This window comes from Pan paniscus, chromosome 6 (genome assembly GCF_029289425.2).
Source record: "Pan paniscus chromosome 6, NHGRI_mPanPan1-v2.0_pri, whole genome shotgun sequence".
NCBI classification, from domain to species: domain Eukaryota; kingdom Metazoa; phylum Chordata; class Mammalia; order Primates; family Hominidae; genus Pan; species Pan paniscus.
The window spans coordinates 12,856,080-12,869,759 of record NC_073255.2 but is presented as its reverse complement, the minus strand read 5'-3'; the positions used below and the strand labels follow the sequence as shown (position 1 = coordinate 12,869,759).

The following is a 13,680-nucleotide window of genomic DNA, read 5'->3' as shown; positions in this document are numbered from 1 at the left end:
AAGAGAGAATCTGAGGGGCGGCATGAGGGTCAAATAAAAGTTGCTTTTCAGTTCGCTCCTCCAAGCCCCACAGCGACCGCAGGGGGGTGAGATTCCCAAAGCCACTTTCACACCTTCGATAATGCACTAGCAAAGAGAAGCCCGAAGAGGCTGAAGTTTCCACGGAGGGCACCGTCGGGGAGACGCAGCCCGGGAGGACGGGAGGGTTGGGCTCGCTACCTCTGCACACGGGCGAGCCGGGGCTCCGTCTCTCAGGTGAGCTGCTCCTCCGGTGGCTCTCTGGGGACCGTCTCGGGCGGCCCTTGGCCCGCGGCGCCTGCTCGGCCGGGGCTGCAGCCGCCGGCGGCGTCGGGCTGGACGGGCTGGGGCCGCGGGCCGCGCCGGGCCCCGGGAGGCTGCCCAGCGAGGCGGCGGCAGCGGCGACGGGCGGGCGCGTGGGACTGTGCTGGCTGCCCCGCAAGAGCTGGTAGGGCACCGTGGCGCGGATGGGCTGCAGCAGCCGGCCGGCTCCCGCAGCCGGGGCGCAGCCCACGCCGCCGCCGCCCGCACCGTTCCCGCTCCCGGCGGCGGCGACGGCTGGCGGGGACCCCGCGGCGCTGCGCCTCATCCTCTGCGACGGGGGATGAGGGGTCTGAGAGGAACTGGAGGAGGAGGAGGAGGCGGCAGTGGACATGGTGGCTCTGCGGGCCCTGGACGCCGCCGGCCGACACGGAGGCGCGGGGCGGGAGGCGCGCGAGCGTGTGGGAGCCGGCGCGATAGTGCGTGCGAGTGTGTAAGGGGGAGGGGCGGGGGTATCGCTGTGGGGGAGGAGTCTCGGGGCTCCCCCTCCCCAACGCACACCCCCGCCGCCTCGGCGAGGGGGGAGGGGAAGGCTGCGAAAACAAACGTCCAACGGCCGCAACCGCCCGGCTGGGCTCGGTGTGGCGGTCACGGCCGGGGCCGCAAGGAGCCCGGAGCCGCCGCCGCCACCGCTCCAGGCATCGCGCTGACAGGGCAACGGCCCGGATCACGCAGCCCCGAGGGCCGCTCGCAGCCTTCTCCTCAGCCCTCGCGGGGCTGCACGCACGGGAGAACCCGGCAGCTGCAAGGAGGGCCGGGACCCCTGCTTCTGGGGACCAGGGTAAAGAGAAAGGGCCTCGAGGTGCTGGCGCTCCTCGGAGTCCGCGCCACCGCAAACGCCGCCGCCGCCGCCGCCGCTTCTACCCACTCCTCACTCCGAATGGCAACTAATTCGCCCCAGCCGCACCCCGCCCCCGGCACCGCCTCCCAGCGCCCAGGACCCGGCAGCTGCCGCAGCGAGCATTTCCATTGGCTTAGGCGCTCCCCACCAGAACTCGAGTGATTGGTTCTGGAGTAGGAGTGAGCGAAGCAGTGTCCAATGACAATGGTGCCTCCTACTTTGAAGGCGGGGCGTGAGGGGTGGCTGCGTGGGGTGGGGGCTGTGCGCGCAGGGAGGAGCGTAAAAGTTGACAGCCTTGAGGTAAGTGCGAGACTAGGAAAGTGGGACTGTGTGTGTCCTGCGCGTGTCCCGACACCCCCAGACACGCAAACGCCCCGCTAGGCAGGTTGCAGGGGCTCCACCCTCCTGGGCCGTCTGTATGACTTGAGACAGAGGACACAGGAGGCAAAATTTAATTTGCAAGTACACCTGCATCCGGTGGGATGTTTTAGTTAGAACCAGAAGACTGGATTTCTTCCCCTCTAATTTTAGTAAGCTGAGTTTTCGTGACCGGTAGCCTTATTAATCAAAAGAACTTCTGGTGATCAGGAGAAATGTCTGGAACCTGGATTGAACAAAGTAAAATACTTTTACAGCCTAACATTTGTAGTTATGCAGTGAAAAGAGATTATCAAATTCTATGTTCCAAGACAATAACACTGAATAGCAGGGGTCAACAAGGAATTTTATGTCATTACACCATCAGTTAGATATATTAATGAAGGGCGCCCCTGCCTTTTCCGAAGCAGATAGCTTCTTGGGAGGAATAAATACCAGATGTAATGTAATAATCCATTGTGGTAAATTTGTTTTTTATTCTGTAATGAAACTGAAAGGGTACAAAGATTTTGGATGACTATCACAAACATAAATTTACCCCACAGTAAACCAAGGTTTTAAACCTTAATCAGGAGCAATTAATGTAAGGATCTTCATCGGATAACTTTCATTAATTTTCAAGAGGTTAAAAGAGAAGCAGAATGTCAAATTGGTCTGCTCGTGGTGTCTGCCCACACTGACAAGCTTCCTCTGATTTCAGGCACTATATGCAGGGGTCACTTTCACGTACAGGAGCCATCCTTCTTTTCTTCCTTGTGTGTTCAGACGAGAAAGCATACTAGGTTCAGTAAAAAAATTGATGAAACTCAATAAAAATACAAAAATTTCATGCAGTACTTCATCCAAGTAAAACTAGTGATAGTTCCTCAGTTTACCACATATTATAATAATAGCTAACATTTATTCACCATGTGCCAGCCGCTATTCTAAGAACATTATGTGTGTTAATTCATTCAGTCCTCATATAATCCACAAGGTAGATACTATTGTTATCCTTACTGTGGTCTCAGTTGTGGCATAAATAAGCTGTCTTGCCTGAGATCACATAGTTAGTATACGGGGAGCTAAAAATTTCACCCAGACAGACTGGCTCAAGAGTCTGAGGAAGCCCTCTGCTATAGTAACTGGCAGCTCAAAGCTGTGGGGTACATAATTTGTAGAGTATTTACAATGGCCCACAAATCTCATCTATGAGATAAGTTCCCATCAGTTCAAAGGAAATTTTACAAATGAAGACAGACCACTACTTTTTTTTTGTTTTCCAGAATAACATATATTTTAATTATGAATAAAAACTTTACTCTTTCAAATATTATATAAATGGCCTATCTCATTAATTTAAAAACTGCATTATTTTGTGTGTAAAAAGAATGATAAATGATTTCTTTTCAGTGACTTTTTTCAGAATAGCAAGAACAAAAAATCTGACAGATTAAAAATATGTAAAGCTGGCTAGGTGCGGTGGCTCACGCCTGTAATCCCAGCTCCTTGGGAGGCCAAGGCAGACGGATCACTTGAGCTCAGGATTTTGAAACCAGTCTGGGCAACATGGCAAAACCCCATCTCTACTAAAAATGTAAAAATACTAGCTGGACGCGGTTAGGGAGGCTGAGGTGGGAGGATCACCTGAGCCCAAAAGGCTGGGAGATCAAGGCTACAGTGAGCCTTGATCACACCACTGCACTCCAGCTTGGGTGACAGAATGACACCCTGTCTCAAAAAAAAAAAAAAAAAAGAAGAAGAAGAAGAAGAAAAAAAGTTAAGATTTTTCTTTTACATGCTGGTAAATTTCTGAGTTGTTGCTTTGATTACAGCATAGTTGCATTATAGAAATGTCATCTCTAGCTACTCCTAAATATATTTATGGAACAACTTCAACACATTAGGTTACAATAATTCTAAATTTATTCTAGGTCACAATCACAATGATCAATACCTAATTTGGATCTAAAACAACATACCTAGTCATATTTTAAGGACTTTCTGTGTTTGTTCAAATCTACCACAGCTGACTTAGACATCTAAAGCAAATCTAAATAACTCACACAGAGAAACAGAGAATTAGTATGATCTTAAAATACTATTTTCAGTTACTAGTAAGTCATTATGACCAATCTAGAAGCTCAGTCATTTCTCTTTGCTATAGAAACCTTGGTTGTCTCTTAAACCTTTATTCTCACGAAGTAAGTACTGATCTTCATATTTAAGGAATACAGGCTTCAAACAAATCAAAGGTGGCCTAAAATAAATTAAACTCAGTGCCTGCTTTCAAATGTCCATTTGTTGAGTTCTTGATAATATTTTATTCTTATTGAGGATAAAGTAAGCTCCAAGGATATATAGAAGCTTTAAGAAAATGTTCTGAGTAAATTGGAAACCCCCTAGAATGAGATGTGGATTGCTAGGCTAGAAGAGCGTTGTTATGCTACTATGCTAGCTATGGGGTAGTTAGGCCTAGTGCCGATTTTCCACACTGGTTGAATGTAAGTGTAACAATCTCTGAAAATCTTATATAAGACTTAATGTTAACATTGACCTCTTACTATGTTGTCCTGTGTAAAGAAGACAAAATTGAAGGCACAATTTGGTGGCATGAGAAATACTTCTGTTTCAGTAGCCCCATGCCGTGGCTATCTGTAGGACAAGGATCTGCCATTAGCTAATCTGAGGTAGAATTCTGTTCTACTTACTTCTTAGTGCAAATATGGTAATAGACTGCATTTTAGGTTAAATTAAAACTTGGAATCATTGGTTACATGCGATTTATACACAGCCCCATGTGGAGAGATCATAAGATGAAGAAGCCACAGAGCCCACAGAGCTACCAAAACCTTCCTCTTCTAGCTCCATCTGGGTTTGCCTGGCTGAGCATCCAAGGCCCATCCAAATCTGAGAGGCAGTCCAGGCTGTCAGTATTTGCAATGAGGTCATGGCTGGGAGAGAACACTAAACAGATCTGCACTGATGTTCATCTTAAGCTGATTAAACTCTCTTGTAGATTGATTCCTAATAGCAACAACAACAAAAAAGCCTTGACTGAATTTTTGTCCTGGCAGATGCTTAAATTAAACTCCTTACTGCTTGTGACAGCCTACGTGCACCTTTGCACTAGGTGTTCCCTCTGCCTGAAAGGTTCTTGCCCAGATATCCACATGGCTTGCTCACTCATTTCCATCAGGTCTTTACTCAAATGTCACCACCTTTATGATGACAGCTTTCCTGAACACTTTTTTAAAAATTGTAAGCACCCCTCGGCTTTTCCTGCTCTTTATCCTACTCTTTTTCCAGAGTACTTATCAGCATCCAAACCATAATATATTATAATTATTTTTTGTTTTGTCTGTCTAGAATAGAACAGCCATGAAGTGAAGACTTTTTATCAGTTTTATAACTGCTGAATCTCTACAACAGTGCTTAGTATATGGTAGATGATCAATAAATATTTGTTTAATGTTGTTAAGAGTGGCAAATTTTAGCCAGTGTTTATCTTATGAACTAAAACTTGTGCTTTTCCTCAGGAAAAAAATCTAACCGGTGTATCTCTGCTATAAAAGCATAGTCGCAGAGTAGAAAAATATCTGATGTGGCTACTGTAAACCACACAGATATTTGTATTGGAGCTGCCATTCAAAAAGATAGAATACCTTGCATTATGGTTGTTAGACCTACTGGCTCCTGGAGGCTCATCAGAGGATGAAAATGGAAAATGGGGGCCAGGCATATTCCCAACTACTGGCAAGGCTGAGGCAGAGGACCGCTTGAGCCCAGTAGTTTGAGGTTACAGTGAGCTATGATTGTGCCACTGCACTACAGCCTGGGTGACAGAGTGGGAACCTATCTCCAAAAGAAGGAAAATAGAATTGGCAATGGAGAAAAGGCATTGAAAAAAAAAGGACAACTGAAATAAACAGAGAAAACTGAAGAGGATCACTTAAGGAGTGACATCTGCTGATTGGTATTTAGTTCTATCTCACTATTAAGAAGAGCTGTTCTCAAGAGGCCTGTGTAAAGGAACTGAAAATAAATGATAATTAAGTAGACAAGACTATTATATGTAAATAATGAAAACTTTGTTTCTAAAAGAAGTTCAGAAGAAGCAATAGTAATAGATATTTTATTTTTAACTGGTAAGGTCATCCAGAATAAGTGTACAGTTATTTCTCAAAAATAGAAAACAGTAATGAAAACCACTGGTTTTTCAGATTTTCATCTCCATAGCAGCTCCAATTGCCAACTATGATGCCAGTGGCACCTCCAATGCATCTTAAGCTGATGCATAATACTCTCACCATGTAACTAAAAGACTATATTGTATAAAGTCAGCACATTCACAGGTAAAACTTGGGGGCCAAAGGACTATAAATATTCTCTTTCCATGCTGTGACATTCTATTTGTTTTAGTCCCAAATAGAGTGTTCATAATACCTGAAAGCAATAGTAGTCCTATGAAGGGAATATGTTTGATTATCATAATGTTATTTTTTTTATTGAGAGTTTAAAGTCATTAAAGTATGTCATAGGTTTCTTACTATGTGGCCAAATCTTATTTTTTGCCACATGAGTAAGTGTGTTGAGGGACTGTTGTTAGGGTGCCGTCAATTCATCAGCAGTGCTGGACTAAAGAAGTTTCTTTTTATTATTTTAAACTTTTTGAAACACAATTTTCAGAGTGCCCTACTCAGCATCTTATTGAAAAGGTCCATATTAATGCCCCTAATAAGGCTAAATGCGGGCTTAGTAGCAACAATACTAGCATCAAGCCATAGCAACTCCTTATCAGGTTACTTATTGAATGTTTTTGAAGTGTCAGACACTGTTTTACACTCAGTAGGGTTTACCTGTTCTCACACTTTGGTAAATAGGAGTAAAAAGATATGCCGACAAAGCTAAAGCCATATCTACAGATTTGCCTTACATAAAAAGGATGTAAATAGAGTATTATTGAAGTGAGGGAAAGGAAAGCTCACTTGAGAAAAGGCTTCAGGAAGAAGAGTATGAAGAAGTCATATAGGTAGGAATGCACAAAACCAGGCAGAAGATGATTGAACAGTTTGCCTTTGGCTGATGGTTAATGGAAGATAAGTCTTAGCCTGTTGATGACAGGTCATGAAGGCCCTTGGTTGCCAGGTAAGGTCTGCACTTTATTGGATATGCAGTGAGGAGCTGTTGAAGATTCTTGAATGGGTGGAGAGAACGTGAGTGGAGCTGTGCTTTATGAAGATTAATGCAAGAATAGCTTAAAGCATGAATTAGAGATTGATGGTTGGAAGATGATGTAGAAGGTTTACAGGATACTCCACATTAGTTTAGGTGGCATGAGTCAGGGGAATGACAAAGGACATGGAGAGTGAAATAAGGTGAAAGTCATGCTCCTTCTCAGCTGATGATCATGTGGACTTTGAAAAGAGAACGCCAGACAGTTCTGAAGATTCAAGCTTGGATGCCTGAGAAGATAGTCATGGCTTTAACACAAACAAGGCAGCTAAGGGAAGGAGGAGGTTTGGTGAAAAGATAATGAGTTCAGTTATAAATAAAATAACCAGAGAATATCCAAATAGAGACAGCTTTTAAACGACAGTGAAGTTGAGAAGACAAGAGATATAGATTTGGGGGCTATCCATGTCCATATGGTAGCTGAAGCCATGGTCACAAAGGAGAAAAGCATAGAAATGAAAAGGTGAAAAACAAAATTGTGAAAATTTATACATGAGTCATGGAGGGATAAGTAAAAAACAAAACAAAACAACAACAACAACAAAATGAAAGAAAACAATACTAGAAAAGAAGGCAGGGCAGAAGTACTCCTTAAAGTAGAGCTCAGGGTCTCAGAAAATAAGTTTGGTAGCTGCTTCGTGGGTCATCTGACAAACTAATATCCCTCTTCTCTGAGAACCAATCCTCCCCCAGCACATAGAGGGTTTGGGCCTGACAGCTATGTACGTACCAAATAACCTTGCCCCTCTGGCCATGGTTGATTTCACCCGAGTTCAACAACTGACTAAAGCTGGGCCAATTAAATTTTCTCCTTTGGGAATCTGAAATTAAGAAATAAAATATTTTTCTATAAAGAATTGTGCATAGAGTGGCCATTTTCTGTCATGGGCACAGAGAAGCAGAGGAAACCTGCCTTCTGAGAGAAAAGAATGAAGTGACTTACAGAAAGAAGGAGAAATCACACCAGGTGACCAGAAAGAGGGAGAGAGTCTGAGAGGAAGTTCACTTTCCCGTGATGATTATTTTGTTTCTTATGCATTTTATTCAATCCTCCAAAACCACCCCAACTCCAGACCCATTCCTGCTGATGCATCTCCACTACAGTCCCACCATCAAATCTATGATTTTTTCAACATTTGGATCAATTTCTTTTTCCTTTCTGTACAGGTAATACATGTTCTCCTTTCCTATCGAAAGCCATCTCCTCCACTTCTGATTTAAATTCTGACCCTCTTGTCTCTCAGGGACTTCATTTCTGCAGTTATTATCTCCATCTTCTTCATCATCAAATTATTGATTTTTCCCGGTAATGTTTGAACATGCTGTTATGCCAACATTTACTTTAAAAGGCAAAACAAAGATTCTTCTGCCATCCCTTTCCATCTATGGTCCAAATTCTTTGATCTTGTCACAGCAACAGTTCTTGACAGAGATGTCTACATGTTACTTCTGATATCCTATTTAATCCTATTAATCTACTATTTTCCTGTTTAGTCTATTCCAATCTGGCTTCATGCCACTGAAAACTGCTAATCAATATCAACTGCCTCCATATTGCCAGACCCAGTGGATATTTCTGGGACCTCTTCCTATTCCAGCTTTTAGCAGTTTTCCACATCGCTGGTCAGGCTCAGTTCTTTAAAAAAATCTCTTCTATAGGAGTCTGGGACACTGTACTCACCTGTTCTGTTTCCTACTTCTCTAACCACTACTGCTCAGTGCTCTTCAGGTTCTTCCTCCTCTAGTTCCCTCTAAAAATTGGGCTCTATTCTCTGCTTGCTTCTCTATAAACTCACCTTCTTGGTAATCTTAGACATTCCCATGGCTTTAAATACTGCAAAATGCTGGCAACTCCTAAATGAAACTCTCCAGCCCAGACATTTCCTCCAAGATTCATATTTGTATATCCAGTTGCCTGCTTGATACGTCAAGTCCCCATGAATACTTGAAGTGAATGTGTCTAAAATGGGCCTAAAATCTTAATTTCCATATTCCTGCTTTCTCTTAACCTCTGAGAAAATTGTCCCCATTTTTTCCCCATTTCAGCAAATGGTTTCACCATCTATCCAGTTATTCCAAACAATAAACCTAGACAATATTTTTGATTTCTCATTTTTCTCCCCACCATCGCCCCCTCCAACCCATCAGCTAGTCCTCTCATTTGTTCTTAATAAATGGATGTCTAATCCATCCACTTCTATCTCTTCTGCTATTACATTAAGTCAAACTACTGTCATCTCTTACCTAATCTATTGCTGCAGCTACTCAACTTGTCTCCCACCTTCTACTCTTGCCTTCTTTAATTTAGTTTCTACTTATTAGTCAGGGTAAACTTGGAAATATGTTGAGCCACATTTCCTGCTTAAAAATGTTCAGTGTCGGGCGGGCGCAGTGGCTCACACCTGTAATCCCAGCATTTTGGGAGGCCAAGGCAGGTGGATCACGAGGTCAAGAGATCGAGACCATCCTGGCCAACATGGTGAAATCCCGTCTCTACTAAAAATACAAAAATTAGCTGGGCATGGTGGCACGTGCCTATAGTCCAGCTACTCGGGAGGCTGAGGCAGGAGAATCGCTTGAACCAGGGAGGTGGAGGTTGCAGTGAGCCAAGATCATGCCACTGCCCTCCAGCCTGGCAACAGAGTGAGACTTCATCTCAAAAAAAAAAAAAAGGTTTGGTGTCTTCCAATAACTTTGCAATGAAATCCAAATTCCTTAAAATAGCTTAAAAGGCCTGACCTGGCCTGACTACTTTTGCTCTACTCTTCTCCTCCCCTTTTCAGTTCCAGCCACAATGCCTCCTTTCACTTCCCCTGAAACACTCCTGTATGGCCTGCATACAGGTGTATCCTCAGCCTAAATCACTTCTACCTCCCTGCTCCTCAATTCCCTTGAAATGCCATGTCTTAGAATGTCCTTCCTGAGTCCTCACCCATCACTAATAACCTATAATAATCTATCATTCAGTTTTTTCCATCTATTTTGCTCATTAAATGTTGTCAATACACATTTGTTTACCTCCTAATGGCAAGTCTTTCCTACTAGATTGTAAAGTCTCTAGAGGCAGCGACCTTGTTTGTCTCTTCTGTTCACTACTTGATCACTTAACACCTATGTAGTTCCTAGGATATACCACGTGTTCAATAATTACTTGTTATAACTTTACTTGTTGCCGATGGCTTCATCGTTCATTATTCCAGTCCTTGTACAGTCCTACTATACTTTCTGTGGGAGAGTTTCCTATAGTCTTATACTCAGATCCCTTTTGTCATGTCAATAATTTGAGTAGGTTTCTGCTGTTATATCAAATGACCACTAATTGATGCAGCTTTTAAAAGGACAAGGTGATCAGCAATGTCACATGCTGCTGAATGGGAAAGCAGGTTAAGAGCTAAGCAAAAAGCACTGGATCTCATCACTGATCATCTTCAAGCCAATAGTGTCCATAAAATATGGCCCAATCGAAGCCAGATTACAACTAAGTTAACAAGATGGGTACGAAGGTAGATGCATCAATGCAGAATATTCCTTTTAAGAGTGTAACAGTTAAAATAAGGCATGATATAAAATGGGATCTTGGGGTTGAGCAGAGCCAAAGAAAGTACGTGTTAGTCTAGTTTAAAAGAAAAGACAGGCCAGGTGCGGTGGCTCACGCCTGTAATCCCAACACTTTGGGGGGGCAAGGCGGGCAGATCATCTGAGGTCGGGAGTTTGAGACCAGCCTGACCAACATGGAGAAACCTGATCTCTACTAAAAATACAAAAGTAGCCGGGCGTGGTGGCCCATGCTGTAATCCCAGCTACTTGGGAGGCTGAGTCAGGAGAATCACTTGAACCCGGGAGGCGGAGATTGTGGTTAGCCAAGATCACACCATTGCACTCTGTCTCAAAAAAAAAGAAAAAAGAAAAGAGAAAATATTCCTATTGATATACCCATAAGCCAAAGAAGCCGAAGGAGAAAAAAATCAAGAAGCGTTTGAATGGGGAGGAAGATTAATAGATTTAGTTTCCATTAGCATTAAAGGATTTGATCAAGAGCACAACATTGACAAAAAGGCACAATGTTTCCCCTTCTACTACAGGAAGGAAGGAGGACAAGAGGTCAAAAGTAAGACAGAGTTTTGGATTGAGCAAAGGGAGGTTGAGTGTGGCCACTTCAGAAGGTAGCAAAGTCATCTACAAACCAATTGTCAAGGAGAAGATCAGAATCTCTTGAAAGACTTTTCTGAACCATACTTCCAACCCTTCATTCCATCCCTTACCTCCCTGCCCAAGACTTGTTTTCCACTACCACCATAGCAGACACTCACTGCTACAAAAGGCCACAGTGGCTGATGAAGTGTGCCTTACTTCTTAGATGGCGCTATGGTTTGAATGTTTGTCCTTTCCAAAACTCACGTTGAACTTTTTTTTCTTTCTTTCTGCCCCCACCCCCTCATGTTGAAATTTAATTGTCATTGTAATAGTATTAAGAGGTGGCACCTTTAAGTGGTGATTAGGTAATGAGGACTCTGCCCTTATGAATGGATTATTGCCATTATCATGGGAGTGGGTTCACTATTGCAGGTGGGGGTTCACCCCCTTATTCATTCTCTCTCTCTCTCTCTCTTTCTTTTTGCTCTTCCAGCATGTGACACCTTCTGCCATGAGATGATGCTACAAGAAGAATCTCACCGACTGCTGGCACCTTGATACTGGACTTCACAGCCTCCAGAATTGTGAGCCAGTAAGTTTCTGTTCATTATAAATTACCCAGTCTGTGGTATCATTATAAATTACCCAGCCCATGGTATTCTGTTACAGCAGCACAAAACAAATTAATACAGGTAGGGTGGAGTAGAAAACAGTGCAATCAGTGGAGAGTAAGATAGTCAGAAGTGAATATAGGGTTGAAGAGCTCTGGCGTCATGAGGAATATGAAAAGGAAACAAAACTGTATTTTCCAAATGTGTCAGATCATCAGGCATATCTGGGTCCCTTGCTAAAAACACAGATTTCAGTCCCCTTTCCTGGAGAGTCTAATTCAGCTGGTCTGCTGGTGGGAGGGTTAGGATTGTATAATTTTTAACAAGTTCCTCAGGTGATCTTTATGATCAGGCAAATTTGCGCAACAGTAGATATGAAATAAATGAAAGTTTACCAAGTATAATTTCAGGCCCAAAATATTATCTCCATTTTCAGCCAAATACATAGAAACATTGATACCTGACATCAATTCATGGAAATTACCAAAAGAAAACAGCTTTTAAAATTCTACCTGTAGAATTTTTTTTAAAAAAATCTAAGAGGTCTACTCATTTTACATGATTGGTATCTAATTCTATGGTTCCAAATAATCTACAGTGGTGTTTAAAAATATAAGACTAGGTTATAGATTTTTTTTATTGTAGCAAATTTCATTGAGGAAAAGGGAAATGGACCTGACTAGCTAACAGTTATTATTTATAATATAATAATGAGTCAGATATTTTAAAGCCTGTTCTGCTTCTAGTTTGCTTAGCTCCCAGATTAACAAACTAACATAGTAAAATATAAGAATGCAACTTGATCTTATCCATTCCTAACATATTTAAACAAAATCTTGAGCACACTAGCAGTACAGCAGCTGAGAATAGATATGGGTCCTTGAAAAATTTATTTCCATTTCCTCCTAGAAAAAGTGATTTGTATTGATACACAATAGTCGCAGCCCAAACTGCTTTCTGGGACCACAAAGCCCCTCTAATTTGTACCAGTTTTTCTCCATTCTAGTTGATCCTGACCATCAGGTATAAATTAGTGCTAAATCAATATTAGCCGATACTTCCCCAGGTGTGGGAAGTGAGGAAACCTGATCACATGAACAAACACAACCCTTCCTGGCTACGTTTAAAATAAGGTGGTTATTATTATACCATGCGGGAAAAAGAATTTTTTTGTTGTTTGTTTTTTACTCAATCTTATGCCATCTCAATTTGTATTAACTTGATATAGTGATATCAGTCATCAGTTAGAATCCATTTTTAGCTATAGATTCCCTATCAACCTTCACACTTTTTTTCATTCTTTCATGGGGCCTCCTCTTCCCCTTCCAACTTCTTCTCACCCCCAGCCATGCCATGTATCTTGCCCCACACCCTTTTTCATTTCTAGCACTACTTACTGAAGTGGTTGAGTGGAGGAGCCCAGGGGAGCAGGTTTACATACCTGCTTTAATTGCTCACCTTGGGCGGAGCAGTGTCCTAAATAAACTTTAGTTTTGCCACAGCATCATTACTCAACAAAGTATTTTTACAAGTGTCACTTAATAATACAAAAATAAATAAGGCACTTAAACTTGTTATTGAGGAAAGAAGCTTTAGCTGCCCACTTTCCGTACTCAGGGTCCAATCTTGCTTCACTTGTTCTTAGGAAACTCTTCAGGAGTTTTCTTTAAAGAAAATCAGTTAGAGCATAAGTGCTGTGAGCCAGGTCTAAGTAGCTTTACCCTTGAAAGGATTAGTTCCTTTGTTAATTATCAATAACAAGGAATTTTGTCATTTTTCTCAATACCTTCCAGTCGTAACTACTCATAGTGTAACTATGTACTCAATGGTTTCATAAATATCAAAACATATATGTGTAGTACTTAGTCACAGATGGGAAGAGAAACAAATGTTCCAAATTCCAAGGAAATGATGTGACTCTGCATGATTTTTTCCCAATTTCCTGGGTTTTACAGAAACTTCACAGAACTTTTAAAAGCGCTTTCAGATCTATGACTTTTTTGTATCACCACAACAATTCTGTGACGTTAGAACATGTATGCTGTCTCCATTTGACAGATGGGGAAATGGAGGCCCACAACCTTGGCTGGGGTCACAGATAGCACATGAGAGACTAGAAGTAGAAGCCAGGTCTTCTGATTCCTTCACTATAAAAATTGGGTG

General features: G+C 42.5%; 1 protein-coding gene across 3 annotated transcripts in view; it reads right to left on the bottom strand.

The window, feature by feature from the left end:
- GLCCI1 (glucocorticoid induced 1) overlaps positions 1 to 832 on the bottom strand; it is a 120,200-nt gene extending 119,368 nt beyond the window's left edge. For all 3 annotated transcript variants that reach the window (XM_003825045.4, XM_034963688.3, XM_034963690.3), the window contains exon 1: positions 220 to 832. In XM_003825045.4, coding sequence (XP_003825093.2) covers positions 220 to 673 — 454 coding nt within the window. In that variant the 5' untranslated portion in view covers positions 674 to 832. The remainder of the gene's footprint in view (positions 1 to 219) is intronic.
- Between the last annotated feature and the right edge of the window lie 12,848 nt (positions 833 to 13,680).